Source organism: Chlorocebus sabaeus, chromosome 24 (genome assembly GCF_047675955.1).
Source record: "Chlorocebus sabaeus isolate Y175 chromosome 24, mChlSab1.0.hap1, whole genome shotgun sequence".
Classification (NCBI taxonomy): Eukaryota; Metazoa; Chordata; class Mammalia; order Primates; family Cercopithecidae; genus Chlorocebus; species Chlorocebus sabaeus.
Window position 1 is genome coordinate 37848262 of NC_132927.1, and position 23885 is coordinate 37872146.

Genomic DNA, 23885 nt, shown 5'->3' on the forward strand with positions numbered 1-23885 from the left:
TGTTCAGATGTGGTGAGCCCAAATGAGAGCATGTGGCCTCATTAGAGTTCCTAATCTAAGCAAATACAATCAACAGACTTACTGCCTTTCTGCCTGCCTTTTTTTTCTTTTTCTTTTCCTTTTCCTTTCCTTTCTTTTCTTTTCCTTTTTCTTTCTTTCTTTCTCTCTCCCTTTCTTTTTCTCTCTTTCCCTCTCTCTTTCTCTTTCTTTCTCTCTCCTCTTTCTCCTCTCCTCTCCTCTCTTCTCCTCTCCCTTCCCCTTCCCTCCCCTCCCCTCCCCTCCCCTCTTCTCTCTCTCTCTCTCTCTCTCTCTCCTTTCTCCCTCCCTCCCTCCCTCCCTCCTTCCTTCCTTCCTTCCTGCCTTCCTGCCTTCCTGCCTTCCTGCCTTCCTGCCTTCCTGCCTGCCTGCCTGCCTTCCTTCCTTTTTGAGATGGAGTCTTCCTCTGTCACCCAGACTGGAGTGCAGTGGCACAATTATGGTTCTGTGCAGCCTCGACTGCCCAGGCTCAAGTGATCCTTCTACCTCAGCCTTCCGAGTAGCTGGGACTGCAGGTGTGTGCCAGTATGTCAGGCTAATTTTTAATTTTTTTTTGTAGAGATGGAGTTTCACTTTATTGTGCAGGCTGGTCTCAAATTTCTGGGCTCAAGTGATCCTCCCACTATGGCCTCCCAAAGTGTTGGGATTACACAGGTTTGAACCACTGTGTCTGGCTAAAATCACATTTTTAATAGCAATTTGTTTCACAGATAAGATTGTAGTTACAGTTATATGACAAGAAATAATGAGCATGGGCAACAAGTAATAGAAAGTAGAAGAAGGACTTTTTTCTTTCTTTTCCTTTTTTTCCCCCTTTTATCTTTTTTCTACTTATTCTTTGAGATAGAGTCTCGCTTTGTCACCCAGCCTGGAGTGCAGTGATCTTGGCTCACTGCAACCTCCACCTCCCAGGTTCAAGCAATTCTTCTGCCTCAGCCTCCCGAGTAGCTGGGATTACAGGTGCCCACTACCACGCCCAGCTAATTTTTGTATTTTTATTAGAGAGGGGGTTTCTCCATGTTGGCCAGGCTGGTCTCAAACTTCTGATCTCAAGTGATCCGCCTGCCTTGGCTTCCCAAAGTGCTGGGATTACAGGCATGGGCTGCCACGCCTGGCCTCTCTTTTCTTTTTTAAAGTCAGCTTCCTGTCACTGTGGTCTGGTGAAAGCCTAAAACGCAGGATCCTGGGTTATGCTCTTGGCTGATGTCCAGGCCGGACAGGTGACCAGTAACTATGGGCGTCAGCATCCTCACCTCTAAAGGGGTTCAACTTGAAGATCTCTGAGGCTCTGCACAGCCCTGGAGTCCAGCAGTTCTGCAGGTTTTGTTTATGGATTGTGAATTTATCACTCACATTCAGCAAGAGACAGGAGTCCCTCCCTCTGGACTCTCAGGAGTGGGTGGAGTTGTGTCATTTGCAGTGCACATGTTTTTGTCAGCACTCTCCCTGAATGACCTCCACCTGCTGTCATCCAGTTGAGCCTTGGCTGCTTCCCAAGCCCATGTCTTACTGCTGCCTTCCTGGTCAGTGTCTAGAGATAGGAAATAGCCATGGCTGTAACATCTGAACGGTGTAGCTTGGTGTCCAGTTCAGGAAAATTATCAACTTAACTAACTAATCTCTGGGTACTGAGGAAGGGAAGTGCCATCACTGTGAGATTCTTGGTAATCCTGAAAATGTCAGCACCAAGCACCTCATTTCCTTTTTACTGAAAGACTCCTGCCTGGTAGATCAGGGACTTTTATTGACAATTTATGAATTGCCACTATGCTAAACATTTTAATCTTTATATTAGATCATACTAAGTCACCAATAACTGTTACATGTGATTTAGATGAATGAGTTTCATCAAATCATGGTAAAAAAAAATGTATTTGAAATCTGGTCTGTCTGTCTTGTGGGTAGGCAGGCAGGATGCCAGTATTGTGCGGGGATTGCTAATGCACGGCGCAGTTATCCCTGAAGAGCAGAGATTAAAGATGTCAGCCTGAACTAGGGCTTCTAAGATACAGTCGGAATAAGATAAGGCCGTGCAGCACGATCTTCAGGAATGGACAATGCACTTGTCATTTGAATCAACTATCCTTAATCCATGATATCCAGCACCTGGCTGGATGTTAGACTTTTGATCTGTTGTCTAGTGGTAGCTTATCTTATAAATGTCTCAAGGTGGGCCACCTGCAAAAGTCACTTTGCCTTTAGGTAGCAACATCCTCAGGTACTTACTCAGTAGGATGGAATTGGAAAGCCAACTGAGGCAGCCACACTTACTTTACATTCATTGTGTTGAAACTAGAATTCTCATGCTGGTAGGACGGTAGATTGTTCAGTCTTTGTAGATGGCAAGTTGGCTGTGTATCAGAAGTCTTCAAAATTAGCACTTTGGCACAAGGATTCCATTTGCAGGAAGTTATCTTAAGAAACTGGATGATGATAATGACAGTACAGCTCAAGTTTATTAAATGTGCCAGGCACCAATCTAAGTGCTTTATATGCATTTGTTCATTTAGGCCTCCTAATGACTCATGTGGCAGATGCTTTAACCTTCTCTTTGTCAGAAGAGGAAACTGAGGCAGGGATAGGCTGGGTAGGTAACTTGCTCAGGGTCACAGGTTAGGTTGCAGAGCTGTTGTTGAATCCAGGCAGCTTGCTTGAGAGCTAGACCCTTAATTACTCTGTTTTGAAGATTTGCATGAAGTGTATTCACTACGGTGTTATTTATTATGGTGAAAAATGGGAGATGCCTCATCTTTCTAATAGCAGAGGAATTAATACATTGTGAGATATCCATGAAATGGATATTGAATAGCCATTAGAACTCATGTGCTTGAAAGATATTTAAAGGCATGAAAAATACCCATGACAAATTTTTAAATACAAACGTATGTTATGAAACAATAATTTTATTACGTTTTTAAAAATTAACCAAGTATAAAAACGTGTGTGTGTTACTTATACATAGATATAGATATCTTTGGCAGGGGGCTGGTGAGATTTTAGGTATTTAAATTTTTATTCTTCATGCTTTTGATCATTGTTCTATTCACATTGAACTTTTATGTCTCCTATATAATTTAAAATATTGATTAAAAAACGTTGCTTCATTCGTGTCCTGGTGCTGAATGATGCTTGAATCTCTGAGCAGACATGAAAACTGCTCTCTGTAAAAAGTGGACACTAGGTGGCGCTCATGGAATCGGACCTTCCTATGGAAAGCCACCGCAGAAGGCACCCGAGGGACCATGCAAGGCTTTGGTGTTTCCATGCACTTCCACTTGAGCGCTAACTGTAACTCCATGGCTTAGATGTATTTTTAATTGACCTTTCACACAAAGCAGTAAGCACAGATTCAGAAGCTGATACTGAGGGAGCTTCGAGTGGCAGAACCGATCATCCGTCAAGCTGAATTGATCTTTCCTGCGTGTTATACTGGGGGGGATATACTGCTCCCAGCCAGTAAGGTCTTCTTCGTGCATGGGTGCTCCGTGCTCCTGCTGCAATTTTGTGTTCTTACTCTTTCAGAAACTCGTTTCCAGATCGACCCTAAGACGACAGGGAAAGGAGAGCAGCAAAGAAGGAAATGGGATTGGGGTTAATTCTTCCAGCCGACTTGGTATCAACAACTTTGAGTTCATCCGAGTGTTGGGGAAGGGGAGTTTTGGGAAGGTGAGTCTTGGCTTTAACTGTTTGGGTTGAAGTAAGCATGCTCTGTATGCACGCACACACACACATACATTTCACATGTGCCATTCTTTCTTCCCCTTGTGTGCACACACCCTAAGATCCCCAAGAGGACTCTCATGCTCGCTCCTTTTGCTTTGCCATAGGTGATGCTTGCAAGAATAAAAGAAACAGGAGACCTCTATGCTGTGAAGGTGCTAAAGAAGGACGTGATTCTGCAGGATGATGATGTGGAATGCACCATGACCGAGAAAAGGATCCTGTCGCTGGCCCGCAATCACCCCTTTCTCACTCAGTTGTTCTGCTGCTTTCAGACCCCTGTAAGTATGAATCACATTCACTGCACCAACAGCCTCTTTTCTTAAAGAGCTGAGACAATAAGATACTGGAGATTTCGTAAAGTTGAGTATCAGAAATTTTGGGGGATGGGCTCCCAAGGCAGGGTCATATGGAGGTATTGATGGCTTCTGACAACCTCTGGAGGAAAAATGGAAGCTTATGAATTCACCCCTTCCTTTGTGCTGTCCGGGAAGGAGCACTGTGAGGGTTGTGCGTCCCAGGATTGAAAAGGTCATCATACATAAATCTTCTCTAGGTGAGTGAAGGTTACAGAAATCTAAGAACAGAGAAAATGCCATGGGCTGATTATCTTGATGAATTTGGCTGTGACTCTGCTCCGAAATGCTGGGCTGGTTCTGACCTGGGCACAGGAGTTTAGAAGAGAGGTCTGAGAGGACCCAGAGAGGTACCTTGATTAGGAACATCCCAGGGCATTTCTCCTGGCTTTAGCAGTGTCCCTTTGCCTGAAACCATGGACTGGTCTTAGGAGTGGAATCTGTCTGCCCTATAATGGTGTGCATTTAGGAATGTTTCTGGCTACAGTTCATGGAACACTTGATCAGTGGTGGATTAAACAATAGATAGAAAAGATGGGTTTGGTTCATTAGTAAACTTTGTATTGTTGTTTCACATAATGAGAAGTCTGAGGATAACAGTACTGTGGTTGAATTTGTTGCTCAGTGACATTGGGCATGTCTTTCCCTTGGGGTCCCAAGGTATTTGCTGCAGCCCTAGATGCCACACCTTGGCATGATCGCAAAGCAGAAAGCACAAGGGCAGGGGCTGAAGGGCTTCATGGCCAGTCTCCTTTTTTCAGGGAGGGAAGATCTTTCCTAGACTTAGGTCAACTGCCCTGTATGTCTGTTCTCACATTGCTACAAAGAACTACCTGAGACTGGGTAACTTACGAAGAAAAAAATGTTTAATTGACTCATGGTTCCACAGGCCATACAGGAGGCATGGCTGGGGAGGCCTCAAGAAACGGAATCATAGCGGAAGGGTGAAGGAGAAGCAAGCAGGGCTTCACATGACAGCAGGAGAGAGAGAGAGCAAAGGAAAATGCTACACGCTTTTAAACAGCCGGATCTCATGAGACCTCGCTATCATCAGAACAGCAAGAGGGAAATCTGCCTCATGATCTGGTCACCTGCCACCAGGCCCTTCCCTCAACATTAGAGATTCCAGTTCAACATGAGATTTGGGTGGGGACACACAGCCAAACCATATCATGCCCTTAGCAAGGAGGCTGCAAGAGCAAATATCAGGCCAAGATAAGCTGGCAGACCATGACTGGTTCACACCAACCTTGATTCAGCCCCTGGCGCAGGACATTCTGCTTCTATTTAGAATCAGGCTCAAAATTGGGCTTCTGGTATCAATGAAGAGGGAAAATGGCCTTGGAGAAGGCACCAAGAGGGAGGGTCTGTACAGAGGTGTCAGAATCTTGCTGTCAAAAAACGTTCTGGGAGAGTGAATTCTGGGCATGTTCCTGACCTGTGCCACCATCAAGGAAGTAGGGGATTCCATGGGAGCGGGATAAGGGCATCTGACCCAGTCAGGGAGGCTGGCAATACTCCTCTAGGGAAGGTAAAGCCATGCTGGGACCAGATGAGTGAGTTAGAATTAGTTAGAGAATGAAGGCGAATATGTCATACAGGGTCAATAGCACACCATAGGTCTGCTAGTGAGACAGAGCATCCGGTGTGAAGGAGGCTCAGCACACGCAGCATATCGAGGTTGAAGAGGGGCCTGGTGAGAACTGAGGCAGCCGAGGTGGGCCAGGGCCAGGCCATGAAGATCCTTGCAGGCTGCGTTAAGGGGTTTGAGTTTAGTCCTGAGAGCAATGGAAAGTCATGGAAGAAGTTGAAGCAGAGGAATGACATATCAGGTTGTATGTTTTAATTATGAAAATCTAATTTCTTGCAATAGGTAATATAAGTATCCTCCAAATATTCATGTCCTTTCTCTGAAAGAAACGATTATTGCTCGTTTTATTTATAGCCTTTGAGAGAATTTTCTGTACACAAAAGCATATGTAACAGCACACATATGCATACATATTTATCTTTAAAAAACACAAAGAATAGTATACTTTGCCCATGATTCTGTGTTTTTAAAATTTAATTAATCTATTTTTTGAGACAGGGTCTCACTTCGTCACCCAGGCTGGAGTGCTGTGATGGTTATGGCTCACTGCAGCGTCAAGCTCCCAGGCTAAAGCGATTCTCCCACCTCATCCCCCTGAGAAACTGGGACTTACAGGCACATGCCACCACACCTGGCTAATTTTTGTATTTTTTGTAGAGATGGGGTTTTGCCATATTTCCCAGGCTGCTCTCAAACTCCTGGGCTAAAGCAATCCATCCACCTCAGTCTCTCAAAGTTCTGGGATTACAGGCGTGAGCCACGGTACCTGGCCACTTTTTTTTTTTTAAGACATAATATTAATAGTATATATTGGAAATTGTTTTGTATTTCTATATACCAAGCTGCCTCATTTTTAATGGCTGCATAGTACTCCATTTTAGAACATGACATAATTAATTTAACTTGTCCTCCTCTGTGCTATGTATTATGTTCCTAGTCTTTTATTTCAGTCACTGTTGCAGTGAGTCCCCTTGTACTTTTGTCTTTGTGTGCTTATGCTGGTGTTTCTGTATGACACGTTATTAGTAGTAGTATTGCTTGGTCAAAGGGTATATGCATTTCACATTTTGATTGAGTCCAATTGCCCCTCTCCTCCATTGTGGTTAAAGATAGCGAACATTTTATTGTTCATATGCCACACATTGTTTTAAGTGCTTTATGTCTGTTGTCTCATTTAATCCTTACAGTAACCCTCTGAAATAAGTTCTGTTATTATCACCCCATTTCACGAGGAGGAAACATAGGTACAAAGAAGTTTAGTTCTGAAGTGGCAGAGAGGGTTTGAAGCCAGGTGGTCTGACAGCAGAGTACAGGCAGGCTCTTCCCTACTTGCTGGGCTGCGTCTCTAAATTCACACTCCCAAAGCTTGAGTGAGAAGATGCATTTCCCCCGCCTTCCCGTCACGGCATGCTATCTGTCATCTGGATCATCTGAGAGATTAGAAAAATGGTATATTTGAAGTTGTAACTTGCATTCCTCTAGCTGTAACTGAAGCTGGGCATTTTCGTATGTTTCAGGATCACTTGTATTCAAATCTGTGTTGGGAGGGACACGTGCAGCCTGGAGAATGGGTGGAGCAGAGAAGTCTGGGAGCTTGGTGACAGGATGCCCTGAAGGAGATACGTGGTGTGGACTCTCACGCCACTCCAGCGATATCAAGAGAAAAAAAACTGGGGAGGCAGCTAATGGCTTCATGGGCCTCGACTCCCCTGCACTCCTCTCCCTTCCCCTCTGCTCCTCATTGGTCCTCAGTGACTCCTGATGGCCCTGGAGCCCCTGCTGCTCCTGCCCCCATCCTCTTCTTTCCCTCTGCTGGGCCGGTCCTTGGTTCCCCTGGAGCTCCAGTTCTCCCTGCCCCACACTGCTCCCTGGAGTAGCCTTGAAACCCTTCCTTTGCTGGGCACTTTGCCAGCATACAGCCCCTCCCCTGCCCTCACCCCCTTGTTGGGCTCTTTTCTTGGAATAGAGGAGTGGAGTTACCGCTACAGGCTTGAGAGGGATAGCTGGTAGCTGATACTGGTTGCCCGCCAGGGTTTCAAGCGCCAGCCTCCTGAACACCACCATGAACACCACGGGTCAAGCCGCAGAGCCGGGTGACCGCTCAGATCTCCTTCCTAGGGCCTGAGCCAAAGATCACATGGTTTCCTATGACATGAGGTTAGGTCATCTTCACCAGCTGGTAACCTTTGAGTCAAGCAGTCAACTGGTATTTAGTGAGCTTAGCCTGGTCTTGCAGCAGCAGTGGTTCCAAGTTACTACTGCCGAAGCAAATAAAGAAGTATCTCATACCTAACTCAGGGGAATTTGATCTGTAAAAGGAAATTCTGGTGAGTATAAGCAAAGATCTCATCAACAATTAGATCATGTTATGGTAGAGTAAAATGAGAAATTAACCTGGAACAGATTTGGAACCCAATCAGTATAGCATATACAATCAAAATGTTCCAGGAAAATATATAAATTATACAATATACCAAAATTTTAGCGGCCACACGGGATTCCCAGTGTTTAGCGGGTGAAGCCTTTACTAGCATTGAAGTCTGTTTTTCCTAGTGGAAGTTTTATGTTTGACCACAAGGTGGCAGTCATTACCGCAAAGTTTTTATTTCTCCTCCAGAGAAACCAAGTGCATGGAACTGCCATTGCGGTTTAAGATGTGTGTATTGTAGTAGATGTCTCCAAAGCAAAGGATAAAGGAAATGTTCTCCTGCTTTAGGCTAAATCATAAAGAAGTAGTGGTAACCAACTTCAAAGAAGCAAGTGAGGCTGAGTGCAGGCAGCACTTTGGGAGACCGAGGTGGGCCTAGGAGTTTGAGACCAGCCTGGCCAACGTGATGAAACCCCGTCTACTAAAAATATAAAAATTAGCTTGGTGTGGTGGTGCATGCCTGCAATTCCACCTACTCCAGAGGCTGAGACAGGAGGATCGCTGGAACCTGGTAGGCAGAGGTTGCAGTGAGCTGAGATCGTGCCACTGCACTCCAGCCTGGGCGACAGAGTGAGACTTTGTCTCAAAAAAGAAAAAGAAGGAAAAAAAATAGCAGCAAGGGAGTTTTCCTCATGCTGAGATAGAGGTATACAATTTTAATTTTGCTCTCGCTGATGCCTTCTTTGAGGTTTGCAAGGTATCGGACTCCACAATACACATGGCATTTGTTCGCTGTGCATTCATCTGTCAGAAGTCCTCAGTGACAATTCCCATTTACTGTTGTAAAACTATGAAGAACAGAAAGTGTTACTTGCTATGAGAAATTACAGCAGAAAGATGCTTACTTTTTAGCTGCTCAGTGTTGCAGGCCCTGGCTTCTGAAGTGAGATGCTAATCAGTGCGTAATGCTGAACTGTAACAGTCTCCCCTGGAGAATTTAGGAGTGAGAGGAGGTGTTGGAGCCACTCGATCTGCAGAGCATTTCATTGTGAGGGCCTTTGTAAAAACAGCACTTCCCTCATGCAGCCCTGTGGACTCAGTCTCTCTGAAACCCAGAGCAGGGCAGTAACTAGCCGAGGATCCCTTAGATTATAAGTGGCAGAGACAAGGTTCAAGTTTAGGTCAGGCTGACTCTGACTCCATATGTTGTCTTGTTCTGCATTTAGTTGGTTGATTCAGCCTGGGCTTAAACACCTCCTGTCTGTCTTGGCCCCCCTCCAACCTGACAATATGGAAATGGCATCGCCCTTGGGAACAGAAAACCTGAACTCTGTTTTAGCTTTGTTTTCCACCATCTAAATGGCTTGAGTCTGTCCTAAAACTCCTTTGAACCTTAAAGTTCTCGTCGTTAAAATGAAAACAGGATCGCTGTGAGGGTCAAATGAGAGAATGCAGAATATTTTGTACAGTGTGAATTGCTGTTCAAAAGTGAGTCAGTTCAATTGTGGTGATGACCCCCTCCCTCCTCACACCAAAGAAAAAAGGTCCCAGGGCTTCCCAGTGGCCAGGCCAGACACCCACATGGAGGGGACAGCAAACACTGAGAAAGTAAGTATTTTATAGGTCCTTTTGTTTTTGGCAAAAAGGAAATAGTAAGCAAATTTCAAATATTTGATAATTTATCAAGGTTGCTACAAAGGTTTATGAACCCATAGATTATTTCCCCTATTTTTTTCATAATCATATACACTGCTTACAAGTGTATAAATGGGTATCCTTACATGTTTCTGATAGCACTGCAAATTCTAATAGTTTGTGACTCATTTGATAACCTGAACTAAAACTCATAAAATGTTTACTCTTGGATCTGTTTTTCTGATAATCTAGACTATAAAAATAATGTAATGAATAAAATGTTATTCATAAAGATGTTTAATTTTCAGTGCTTTATTTATGTTTTTTTTTGTTTTTTTTTTTTTGGTCAACATCTCTCTAATCCTCCAGCCTCTGGTAACCACTATTGTATTTTGTTTCTATGAGTTTGGCTTTTTTTGGTTCCACATATCAGTGAGATTAAGCGGCATTTGTCTTTCTGTACCTGGCTTATTTCACATAATACAGTGTCCTCCAGGTTGATCCATGTTGCAAATGACAAGATATCTTTCTTTTTAAAAGCTGAACAGTATTCTATTGTGTATATATTCCATTGTTTCTTTGTCCATTCATCCACTGGTGAACACTTAGGTTTATTCCATAAGAGTGCAGTCATCTCTTCGACATACTGATTTCATTTTCTTTGGATGTATATCCAGTATTGGAATTGCTGGAGCATATGGTAGTTCTATTTTAATTTTTTGAGAAGCCTCCGTACCATTTTCCAAATGGCTATACTAATTTACATTCCCACCAACAGTATACAGGGGTTCCCTTTTCTCCACATCCTTGTCAATACCTGTTTTTCATCTTTTCAATGATAGCTGTTCTGACAGGTATGACATAATATCTCATTGTGGTTTTAATCTGCATATTCCCAATTATTAGTGATGTTGAGCATTTTTAATATACCTGTTGGCTATTTGCGTGTGTGGTGTGTTTTTTGGTTTTTTTTTTTACTTTTTATTTATTTTTATTTTACTTTAAGTTCTGGGATACATGTGCTGAACGTGCAGGTTTGTTACGTAGGTACACATGTGCCATGGTGGTTTGCTGCACCTATGAACTGGTCATCCAGGTTTTAAGCCCCAAATGCATTAGGTATTTGTCCTAATGCTCTCCTTCCCCTTGCCCTCCCACCCAACAGGTTCCAGTGTGTGATGTTCCCCTCCCTGTGTTCTCATTGTTCAACTTATGAGTGAGAACATGTGATGTTTGGTTTTCTGTTCCTGTGTTAGTTTGCTGAGAATGATGGTTTCCAGCTTCATCCATGTTCCCGCAAAGTACATGAACTCATTCTTTTTTATGGCTGCATAGCATTCCATGGTGTATATGTGCCACATTTTCTTTATCCAGTCTATCATTGATGGGCATTTGTGTTGGTTCCAAGTCTTTGGTATTGTAAATAGTGCTGCAATAAACATACGTGTGCTTGTGTCTTTAGAGTAGAATGATTTATAATCCTTTGGGTGTCTACCCAGTAATGGGATTGCTGGGTCAAATGGTATTTCTGGTTCTAGATCCTTGAGGAGTCGCCACATGGTTTTCCACAATGGTTGAACTAATTTACATTCCCACCACCTGTTGTCCATTTGTATGTCGTCTTTTGAGAAATGTCTACTCGGGTCCATTAACCATTTTAAGATTGGGTTGTTTCTTACTATTAAGTTGTTTGAGTTTCCTCTATATTTTGGATATTAACTCCTTATCCAGATATGTGTTTTGCAAACATTTTCTCCCATTCCACAGGTTGTCTCTTCATTCTGTTGGTTGTAGAAACTTTGCAGAAGCTTTTTAGTTTGATATAATTCCATTTGTCTGTTTTTGCTTTTGTTGCCTGTGCTTTTAAGGTCATATTTTAAAAAGTCATTGCCTATGCCAGTGTCACAGATTTCTTCCCCTAAGTCGTCATTTGGTAATTTTACAGTTTCAGGTCTTACGTTTAAGTCTTTAGTCCATTTTTCAGTGATTTTTTTTATGTGATGTGAGATGAGGGTCTATTTTTGTTCTTCTGCATGTAGATATCCAGTTTTTTCAACATCATTTATTGAAGAGACAGTCCTTTGTTGTGTGTCCTCGGGATCTTTGTTGATAATTGATTGTAAAAGTGTGGATTTATTTCTGAGCTCTGTATTCTGTTCCATTGGTCTGTATGTCTGTTTTTGTGCCAGTACCATAGTGTTTTGATTACTGTAGCTTTGTAGTAGATTTTGAAATCAGATAGTATAATGCCTCTAGCTTTTTCTTTTTGGTCAAGATTGCTTTGGTATCATGCGTTATTTATAATAGGAAGATATTAGAAACAACTTCAGCATTTAGCAATGGGGGTACACTTCAATAATATACTATTTGATGAGAATTTTCAGCCAGTCAAGAGATAATTTTATGTTAAGTAGTTAAATTGCAAGGCACCGTCATAAGCACCTAACATGTATTGTTTATTGCACATGATTCCTATAACAGCCTTATAAGATAGGTACAATTATTATCTTCATTATGTCAAATGGAGAAGTGAGACATTGAGGAGTTAAGTCATTTGCCTAAAATCTGTCACAGAAAATGGTAAAAATAGAGGGTTAGAATCCAGGAAATAATACAGAGGTTATGATGATGAACAGTCTGTATCCATGTCGGGTTCTGCCCAAGATAGTGAATTGGCAGACCCGTTCCCCTCCCTACCCCCAAAAAAGACTGCCAGGAAATTATGCCAATAAGCTATCAGGGACTGGATTAAGGTAGTGGAATTATGAATGATTTTTTTTCCTATTTACCAAATTTGGTAATTGGATTACCTTTCTTTAACAATGGGGGTAGGAGGAATACGCCATTATTAAGTCAGGGTCCAGACCCCTGGTCTCTCAGGACCTGGGATACAGCCTAGTACATGCTGCCTCCCTGACTCATTTCTGGCGAAATTCACATCACACTCCTTTTATCTGGATCAGTGAGGGTTATGTCAGCAGCTGAGTCCCTGGCTTGGATGTCCTGGAATCCAGGCCTCCCATCCCCCATCCCCAGCTCCCAGGGGCCTCCCCTTAGGTTCTCCTCCTGGAGAGAGAGGAACAAAGACTAGGGGGTTGGGGGTGGAGGGGAACCATCACAGGAAGGGGGAGCGACAAAGTAAATATTAGTCTGAGGCTTCAGGCTTTGTTCAGAGACCCAGTTTATGGAAGCAAAGGTTTCCATTTGGAAAACGGAAGACACTTTGTGGCCAGTGCCCAAAACAGCCTCTCACGAGCAGGCCCTGGGACTGGGTGAGAGGGCTGAGCCAAGTACCCCTCATTGTTTTGGGAATGACTTAAGTTTATGTTTAGGATCCACCGCTTTCAGGTGGCCACAGGGCGCTCCGATGCCCAGCGCTTTTGCCTCCTCCCGCTCCTCTGCCTGCTGGGGCGTCCTTACGACGTCAGCCTGCAAGGATGGAGTTCCTGGCAGGACCATAGCTTTCCATAAGAAACCAACAAATGGCCAACAAAGTTGAAATCCTGGTGTTTGAAGGTCAGAATATCTTGGAATCTTGTGAAATAAATGCCATCGCTGCATACGTGCTGGTGCAAAATGATCTCAGTGTGCTCAGTGTACCTGGCAGCATGAGTACAAAGGAACATTCTTTTCTTCGTATTACTTTCTCCATTGTTGTTGTATTAAATATTAGCGAAGAAGTGGGAGAGGCAGAGAGCAGCCAGGCAGCAAGGCAGTCATGTGGCCCTGGAATTAATCTTTCCCCAGGCAGACAACTGCACCGTGACCTTCAGCACAAGAGCTCTGAGTTCTAATTCTGGCTTAGCTGGCCCACTTGTCTTTAAGAAGGTCCCCTGCCTTTTATTTTGAGATAAGCCTCTCCACCTAAAGGTGTGTTCCTTACTCCTGGACCTGTTGGCCAGCGTACCTTTAGGGAGTGCCTCTCCAGCTGGCTTCAACATGTGGGGACGTAGCGGGGCTGCAGCCTGCGCTGTCCAGCTCTGATGCTTCCCAGCGCCTCCAGCTCCCCTTTTCCTTCCCACGGGCTCACTGAGCATTTGACTGAGCCCCTGCCAGCTGCTGGATGTGGGGAGGAGGAGGCATGCTCAGCCCCTGCAGTGGCTTTACTGCGTGTGCTCTGTGTTACTGTGACGTGCAGCGCAAGGGGAAGAGGCCCCATGACAGAGGGTTAGACGAGAAGGGAACATGTAGCCGAAAGGCTGGGAGACTTTCCCCTTCACAGGCATGGGGATTCTGAAGAAGCCTCTATTCATGCCTTGGGGTAGTTGGTTGATTCCTGGGGACTGGATGGTACCCACTTTGCAGGAGGGGATGAGCAAAGAAGAAAAGGTCAGTTCATGAGACCCTAGCATATGTCCTAGGTGCTCATATTCATTACCAGTGTCTATGAAACTGAACTGCACATTGGCATTCCATAAATACCCATTGAACAAAATATCTCATTTAATACCCAAAGCATCCAGGAAAGAGTATCATCCTCATTTTAAAGGCCTAGCAACTGAGATCCAGAGAAGTTAAACAACTTGCCCCAGATCACATAGCCAGAGTCAGTGCATGGATTCCTGACCTGACTGTCCTGCTAAATAATATACAAGCCATTTCCATTATGTCACAAATAGAAGTTTTGAGTCTCTAATATGTACAGCTGAGAATACTGTCATTAGACAGGAATAGAGGCAGTTTTCCACAGTAGGTGGTTTTTGACCTTTTGTGAAATACCTGAGGATATTTCCTCTGATCTGTTTGGAACTAGGTTTCCCCCTCTCCCTGAGCACTGGCTGCTACACATACAATCTGGTCTGCTATGGGTCATTGGTTGCAGTTTGCCTTTGGCTCCAATCAAAATAGAAAATGAGCCAGAGCATGGTGTGTCCTGTCTCTGCATGTTCCTACCTTATTCATAGTGTTCCATCTTTCTTTTAGGTTATTAATTGCGGATTTATTTCCATAGTCAGACAAGATCTGACTTTGGGGCCAACATATGTTGGACCCGCCTCCTTCTCTGCTGAAGATTCTCTGAAGACAAAATGTGCATAGGCCGTCTCCAGGATCTGGATTTTGGGGGGATTATTTGGGACCTTTGCTTCTGTCCTCTCAGGCTACCAGGCTTTCTAACCTTCTGTTGCTAAATAGAGCCACAAAAACGAATAGGAATAAGAGAACCTGAAGTTCAAGCTGTGTCTTTGGCTCTGTCTCTTTGGATGGGACTGCCAAGATACTTGGTGTGACAAAAGGATTTGAAATAGTTGGCTTGTTTTTTCAGTTTGAGGTTGTTCCATCGTAACTGGTCTCGATTTTGGTAGCCGACATTATCGTTGACAACCTAGAGACTGAGTAGACCGCCACCTCCATGTCTGGTAAGATGGTATGTGGAGTTTTGTGTAATTAAAATATTTGATGTAACCAGAACACAACTCAGGTCACAATTTGTCCCTGTGTCTCATGATGACCGAAAGCTTTTGGGGTGGTGATTGCTTGGTTGTGGTTTTCCTGGACCCAACTTGGAACCCTTAAAGCCTGCCACGTTATAGATACTCTGGCTTCAGTAGGGCCCTTTATTGAAATACCAAGTGCCAGGACTGCTCAAAGGGTGAAAATGAGATGGGTGTTCTGCCAGGTAGTTTAGTGAAAAATCAGTCAATCCAGGATCACACTGACTGAACGCTAGGCAAAAGAAACAGTTCTTTTATTTGTTTTCATTTTTTGCAGAGTTGGAAGTCTTGCTATGTTGCCCACACTGGTCTTGAACTCCTGACCTCAAGCAATCCTACTGCCTTGGCCTCCCAAAGTGTTGGGATTACAGGCATGAGCCACCGTGCCTGGCTAGAAACAGTTTTTTAAAAACTCATTCTAGTTGGGAAGAGAAGACTAATACACATGAAAGAAAAGTATACAGTAGATAGCATGTAGTAAACATAGTCCTTATGCTACAAAAGGAAAGGTAGTTGAAAATGAACATTGGGTTCTAGGGGAAACTCTTAAGTATGTGCCAGTCTTTGCTCAGAAGTACAACCTGATTGGCTGTGAGACTAAAGCCAACTAATAGCTTTCAGCAGCCCCTCGGGTGTGGGCTGCAGATGGTTCCCTAGGAAGCTGGGTTGACTCCTGCTGTGACCAGCTGGGACTGCCAGGTAGGACCTGAAGCGGCTGCCAAGGGGCTGCCACCCCACCGTGAAGAGAAAATCATGCAGTCTGAAAGCCTGACTGCTTTGGATCAAAATCATACCCTGTAATATATTCTAGTTTTTAACTACTTGGGTTTTCCTTAATTACTTAATCTCTGCTGAGAACCCAGCTGCATCCATCTCTTCTAGGTCCAGAATTATCCACAGCGTCTCATGAACAGAAACAGCCCTGTCAACAGAAAGTTAGCAGACTCGTCACGTAGAGTTGTGCACTGGCAGGTTAGCGGGGAATGTGTTCATTCATTCAGCAGATATGCACTGAGTATCTGCGAGGTGTAGGGCTCGCCTTCAAGCCTTGAGGACGAAGCAGTGAGCAAAACAGAAAAGAGTCCCTGCCCTCATGAAACTGACATTCTTTGGGAAGCTTATAAGGCTGAAGCTGGTGAACAGGTTGTTCATCTTGTAGTCTCAGCTGGTGACCCTCCATGCAGGCTGCTCCCTGTGGCAATTCCTGGATTTTCCTTTCAGGCAGGCTCAGAGCAGTCATCTATCTGCTTGAAGAGTCTGGGGGGTTTGTCTGAAGCTGCATTTGCAGATCAAGTGCTCCCTTATATTTTTTGTAGGATGCAGTGAAATTACTGGGGAGAGGGTTAGCTCGAGTCCTTGGTCCTTGGTACTGTCTCTGGTTAGCGGTGGATTCTGGGTCACTATAGGGGTTGGGAGGTTTAAAGCAGGAGGCAGAATGGCAAGAGTAGCAGCCCCAATAGGCTGCATTTGCTCCCAGTGCCACTTGCACGATCTTTCTCATCCCGCTGGCTAGACTAGTTTGTTCACCGGCAGCCCCTGCATCAGGCTATGAGGACGTCCTGTCTACCTCCTGTCTCCATCTCTATATTAACCCATGTGCCATCAAGAGCGACTGACTCTTTCTTTGCAAGGTTCCTTTTCCTTTCTTCCCTGTAAGCTAATAGCTTGGCTCAGTCTTGCCAGCAGACCCTCCCCTTTTCGCTGGAGGGCTTTGGCATGCCCTGTCTCTTCTCTGGGGCCACCCAGGGAGTTCCTGTTTCCTTTCTGTGGGAGGTTTCCAATTCTTAGTTACAGCAAAAGAGCCTGTATTTTTTAGCTCACTCCTGCCCACTTCTGGTCTGGAATGATTTATGGCTTAGGTGTTACAAATGGGAGTCCTGGAACTCTTCCCGGAGTCTCTTAATTCCATTCTTGTGGTATATGACGTTCTAAACATTAAAATGATGTAATATATAATTCCCAACCAAAACAAAAGAGGAGAGCCCTGCCAGCCAAATTCCTCCCTCCTCTCCATACACGTTCTTCCATTGCTGTGCAGTGAACCCTGGGAAGTGTTTGTCAGTCAGCTTCCTTGTTCTTCTGGCTCCTTACTCCCCAGGGACCACCAAGCCACAGACTGCTTGGTTTTCTCTGAGGGCATGTGAAGTGGAAACTAACCTGTGCCTGCAGCAAGCCCAGACTTTCTACAATCATGTCTACCAGTGGTGAAAGTCGGTTCAAGATGAGTTGGACACGACCAAGAAAAATAGGGAACAAACATGGCAGAGCTCCTCTCTGGCTACTGTCTACAGAAGGAGGCTAATAGCAGCAGACCTGGTGAGAATGCTGGGCCAGTGGCCCATGGACCTGCCTGCCCCAAGGCAGCAATCATAGGAGTGGGGTCAAGGAAACACTAAGGAGGTAGATCTGATAGGACTTTTTAAGGAGGAGTGGCAAGGGTTCTGGCCGGTTGGCAGCCTGGAGAGAATGGAATGGCATGAGTTCAGTTTTGGGGAAGTTCAGTGGTAAGACTGGTTTCTAGTTTCTCTTCTGGAAGCTCATAGATACAGGATCTGCTCATTCACTTGATTTGTGCCTCTTATTTGGGCTTCAGGACACATCTATGGCCAATCGCAATTAAAACACCATGCCCAGTTAGCCGTCATCGCCTCTCAGAGCTGTCTGCTTTACCAGGCTAAAAAAATGATCTTTATCACCAGTTGTAAGTGATTTTTTTTAAAAAGTGCCCTTCCACGTTGCTCAGAACTTTGCTCTCACCATCTTGACCCTCACCAACAGGTCAGGTTGTTTTAATAATCTAGTGGCTGGTAAGTTTTCATCCTTTGCAATTAAAAAAAAAAAAAATCACTGATTTGCATAGTGCAATGCCATTTGCCTACTTTGTTGGGGGTGGGGACTGTCCTGTTCATTGTGGATGTTGAGCAGCATCTCAGAATACCAGCAGCTCACCAAATACCAGCAGCACCTCTCCAGTTGTAACAACCAAACATGTCTCCAGACATTGGTTCCCAGGGGGAAGAATCTCCCCTGGCTCCCTTACATGACTGTCAAGGTGATTGTCCTTGATATGAAAAATCAAATGGGTTAGACGATCACTTTTTATAGAGGCCAACGCCAACTGTGTCAGACCTTCTTTATGAAAATATAAGCATTATTTTTTGTCTGAGTTTGTAGAAAGGCAGAATTCCTGTCGGGGGCTCATTACAGCTGTCGGTGCCTGCACTGACAGTGGCACTGTTAGGGATGGAGCCCCTGAGCTCGGGGGAGACAGTGGAAGCGTGCAGTGTCTGTTTAATGTGAGTGAGGGCTGGCATGCTGCTGGCAGCTCTCAACGGTGAAGCCTGCTGCTCGATAAGGCATTATTATCAGAGCCTGGAGGCATCTAGGGAGCAAAAGATTAGCTGACTGAGCATATATCTAAAATGGGTTATTTTTAAAAAGCAAGCAGTAGAAATACTGCAGCTTGTCTCGTTTTAGCATTTAATAATTACACTTTCACTTTACCATCAAGGCATTGAGTCAGTGGCATTTTATGAAAAGCATCCTCCCCACCCTGAACTTTGTGAGTCAGGTTCCCATCCTGTGTGTGGTACATGTGGCTGAATTGTACAAACAGATAATCAGAGTTTTATAAAAACGGTTCCCAACCAGCATGGAAAAACGTGCTGAAAGCAATATGATTGTGCTTTGAGGGAGAGCCGCTTGCTGGCTTTTTTTGTTCTGTTTCCCGTACATGGAAATGCCACTTCAACTTGAAATGTGGATACCTTACCAGAGGATTGCTTGAGTCCGGGAGGTTGAGGCTGCATTAGTAAACTGGGATTGCACCACTGCATTCCAGCCTGGATGACAAAGTGAGACGCCTGTCTCAATTTTTTTAAAACCCACAAAAAAAGAAAAACAACAAAACAAAAAGTAGACACCTTAAATGCTATCTTAAGGCTGAATGGTCTCTAAATATTGAAGGTGGACCCTGGCCAACAGAGACATTAGCTGTTTCTGTACTATAATGAATGGTAATAGTGTACTTATCTTGCATTTTAAATTCAATTCTGTAAATGTTTATGGAACATACATTATGTGCCAGGGATGAAGACAAAAGAACAAAATGTGGACCTGCCCTTTAATTGCTTACAGTCAAAGGTCATGATAACACCATGTGATAGAGAGAAGAAAGTCATGGTTGATCCTCGTGGAGGTTGGAAAGACTTCCCAGAGGAGGGGCTGTCTGAACTGTGTTTTGAAGATGAATAGGAACCCTGTAGTCACAGGAGGAGGGCATAGACTCCCAGCCAGAGGTAACAGCAGTGCAAAGGTACAGAGGCTTAAAATTGTAGGACATGCCCAGGAAACCCCAAATGACTAGATGAGGCAGATTTGTAAGAGGGGAAATGGTGGTGGTGGGGGGAGGGTGATGATGAAGCAGCAAAGTCATAATGTGTCTGATGTCCTTTGCTGAGGAGCTTAGACTAAAATGTTTAGGTAAAAGGAGCCAGCAAAATCTTTAAGGGAGGGAGTAACGTAAGATTTGCATGTTAGAAGGCTCTCTCTGGCTGCTGTCTACAGAGGGAGGCTAATGGCAGCAGATCTGGTGAGGATGCTGGGCCCGCAACCTGGGGACTTGCCTGCCCCAAGAAAGCAATCATAGAGTGGAGTCAAGGAAACACTAAGGAGGTAGACTTGATAGGACTTTTTAAGTGGGAATAGCCAGGGCTCTGGCCAGTTGGAAGCCTGGAGAGAATGGAAGAGCCTGAGTTCAGTTTGGGGGAAATTTAGTGGTAAGATGCTCGTTTGTCAGAAATGCAGTTGAGATGGGAGATCAGTTTGGTGTCATCCATGTCCTCTTGGTAACTAGAAACTATGATATAAAATCTTTCAGGCCAGACACAGTGGCTCACACCTGTAATCCCAGCACTTTGGGAGGCTGAGGCGAGTGGATCACCTGAGGTCAGGAGTTCGAGACCAGCGTGGTCAACGTGACAAAACCCCGTCTCTACTAAAAATACAAAATTTAGCCAGGCATGGTGGCGCACACCCGTAATCCCAGCTACTCGGGAGGCTGAGGCAGGGAGAATCGCTTGAACCTGGGAGGCAAAGGCTGCAGTGAATCAAGATCGCACCACTGCACTTCAGCCTGGGTAACAGAGCGAGACTCTGTCTTAAAAAAAAAAAAAATCAAAAATCTTTCAGTAGATGTTTATAGAGAGAGTGAAGAGAGGAGACTTGAAGAAGGAATTCCAAGTAAGGGTTAAGGTTGAGTGGAAAAAGAAGAATCAGAAGGAAGTGGTTTCATAGTAGGATGAATCAAGTGCTGAGATGAAGTCAGTTCACTAACAGACTCAGAGTTCTATTGGATATGGCATGAGGTTCTTGGTGTCACCATCTTAGGATCTGCTCGTTTTGGGGGTTTTAACAACCCATCTGAACTCCACTTAGCCAACTGAAGCTTCTCTTCAAAGTTAACACAATGTGCTTTCTCCCATATAAACCTTTTAAGCTGTTTCTGGTGACTACTTCTCTTCCTATTAGAGCTCCACCTCTTTTTAATTTAACCTCTGTATCTTTAGAGTAAGGTCTGCAACTTTCTTCCTTAATGGACAATGGAGATCAATATGTAATCCAGATTGCAAAAATGGTTTGGGAACACTGCATGTTCTCACTCATAGGTGGGAGTTGAACAATGAGAACACATGGACACAGGGAGGGGAACATCACACACTGGGGCCTGTTGGCAGGTGGGGGACTAGGGGAGGGATAGCATTAGGAGAAATACCTAATGTAGATGACAAGTTGATGGGGGCAGCAAACCAACATGGCACATATATACCTATGTAACAAACCTGCACATTGTGTACATATACCCTAGAACTTAAACTATAATTTAAAAAAATTTTCTTAATGGTTTAGGAGGAGGTCATGGGCACGTCATTTGCTTGAACAGATTTTGTTCCCCAACAAAAGAGAACCAGAGAAGAGTTTGTCATGGCTATGGTGGAGGAATCAAACTCAAAATAACACGTGAAAGGCACGTTCCACATGGAAACTTCAGCCCATGCATCAACACTGCAGATGGGGAGAGGAAACGAATTCTCAGCCAGTAGATTCCCAGGCATCACCTTGAGGCAGATACGGCATATTCTTGGCCATAATCTCTACTTCTCTAACTGGACAAAGTGTCTAATCAACTATAACCCAAAGTATCTTCCCACATGGCAGAAGTGTCAAATTCATACATAGATCAGAGGGAGAAGTGAAATTGTGGTTGTCTTAGAAGTTTACAGTTTAGGGATCTCTGTCATGAAAAATGATCTAAATAAATGAAATGGTATTTTTACTCTTTATCCTATAGGCCCTTAGAACAAACTAAGTCCTTAAATATCCTATTTGATGCTTAAACCAAAATCTTTATAAAGAAAATTTCACTATGTGAAATGGTGACTTAAAGAAATCCTATTGTGGATGCTTTTGTTAAGTTGCTAAACCTTTTTTTAAAAGTAGATAATCTTCCAGGATATCTTCTTTGTGACTCTTAGCGTATTTCAAATGTGGGTAGTTTTGACTAGGAAATTTGTTCAGACGTTCTTGTCGACCACTAGGGAGTGCTCTAAAGATTAGTGATGTCTAAATGATTGCCCCATCAATTAAAACACCGTGCCCAGTTAGCAATCATCTCCACTCAGAGATGCCTGCTTTACCAGGCTAAAAAAATGATCTTTATCATGGCATAGAGACTATCATGTCCTCATATATTCATTAACCTAATTAGAAGTCAAGCTAATTGTAGGACTTCATAGAACTGGCATTGGGAATAGTATGCAACTGTTTAAAAAAAAAATCATGTTCTTGATGACTAATTATATCAGGAAATAATATGCAATGTAAATGAAAAGAGAAGTGTATGTTTTTTACTTTTTCCTTTCTGTTTTTAAAACATGCTATAGAATGTTAAGTATGATTAGGACGCAAAGGAAAAATTAAATATAGTTAACATTACCTTGAAAATTTCTTATTTGCCCTGAAATCTCCAGTTCTTTGAAGCTAAAAGTTTGAGACTTCTATATCTGATTGTCAGGATTAGGGTGATTTTATTTTCATTTTCTTTATTTTCTTCTCAATTTTCTATCTATTTACTTTGTAATTACATTTGAACTATGGATATATAATTAGTTTTATAAGTAGAAAAATAAAAGCTTTATAAAGGAAAATACAGCATCAGCAGACCTGGTTCTCCTACTTAACTCTTCTACAAACTGTTTTAACTATGGGCAAGGTACTTTACTTCTTTGCCCTTTGCTTCTGTAAAATGGTTGGGTGAAACTAATCTTGTCAGTTTGTTCCAGCTCTTCTAAAGTGCCAGTTTAATTGTACCAGGAGACAAAAATGGTTCCTGTTATATTCACTCCTGAAGCATTTATTAACCCTCACAGTTGGCAAGGCACTGTGCTTAGTGCTATTAAAGATATTTCACTTAGCATCTGGGCTCTGCCTTCAAGGGTTTCAGGTCCCCCGTGGAGAACAAGACCAAGTGCACAGATCCAGCCCAGCCCTACCCCATGGTACTGGAAAGCTGTATGTGGACCAGAAATGCCAAAGGAGGTTCCATCAGGAAGGGTGGACTTGTGCTGTGACTCTGCTATGCCCCCTATCATATGTTACCGCTTATTTATGCTTTAAAGAACATCCTGGCCTGGATGTTTCATAGTGTGTTAAACTGCAAGCTAGAATTCCTCTTTGTTTCCGTAGTCTAGTGTATATATGCCAGTAAGGCTTGTCGGGTTTCATTATGAGAGATGGCTATAATGCATCCAGATTACCAGGAAAACACTTGGTCTTTGAAAAGAGCTGTGTGTCCCTCCAGGTTTGAAATGCAAGGTCCTAAGGGTTTGTTATATTCAGGACATATTTCACCTTCCCAGAGACTAGTCTCTGAGTTCAGACAGGATGTGTCTTGCCTGTGGGCTTGACACAGGGGTTGCTGGGTGATTGAATTAACCTTTGACATCTTCTGGGCTGTGCAAAATGATAAGTCAAAAAAAAAAAAAAAAAAATGCAGCCATTAGACTCCTTCTCATTGTTTCTTCCTTGAAGGCTGTGTAATCTTTCTTAATGTGGTTAAATTCAAGTTGTTTCCAGTTCAGACATGGTGCAATCAGATTTCCTCATGAGGGTGCTTTTCCACTGTGACCTCTTTGACGTCAGTAACTGTTTCCTGTTGATTTGAACTCCCTACTCACCCCGTAGATGACTTTGTCTGAGAAAAATAATAAAGCAACGGTATTTAGGAGAAGTTCAACACTGCTATCTGTTATGGAGATTTCCTTCTCCTTCCCCCAGCCGTCAATAGCACTGTGCAGCTTTTCGCACAGCATGGGCTTGTTATTCATATAGATATACTCCAAGGCAGTTCTTAGAGCTTGGGTAAGTAAGAATAGATGTGGCTCCCAGCTTAACATTGCCTTAAAGCAATAGCTACATTTTTCATAACTTACATGTTATGTCTATCTTTGAATTATTTCCAAAAGGTAATCTGCATCCTCACGAAAATTCTGAGTATGGTGACTCTTTCCTGCTGCCTTGGTTTCTGGAATAATACATCTTCAAATGCAGTCTTTAAATCATAGAGACAACAGATTTTTACTTTAAATGGAGAAAAATCTTTTGCAATCTGGTTCTGAGATTGAATCAACTTTATAGAAAGGGAGAATAGCTACTATAAAAAGTCTTGCTTACAGTAATATGTTTGTAGT

At 43.5% G+C, this 23885-nt stretch overlaps 1 protein-coding gene across 2 annotated transcripts in view; it reads left to right on the forward strand.

The window, feature by feature from the left end:
• The window catches only part of PRKCH (protein kinase C eta), a 231216-nt gene that overhangs the window by 133581 nt on the left and 73750 nt on the right, over positions 1–23885 (forward strand). For both annotated transcript variants that reach the window (XM_007986896.3, XM_007986897.3), the window contains exons 8-9: positions 3559–3702; positions 3864–4037. In XM_007986896.3, coding sequence (XP_007985087.1) covers positions 3559–3702; positions 3864–4037 — 318 coding nt within the window. The remainder of the gene's footprint in view (positions 1–3558; positions 3703–3863; positions 4038–23885) is intronic.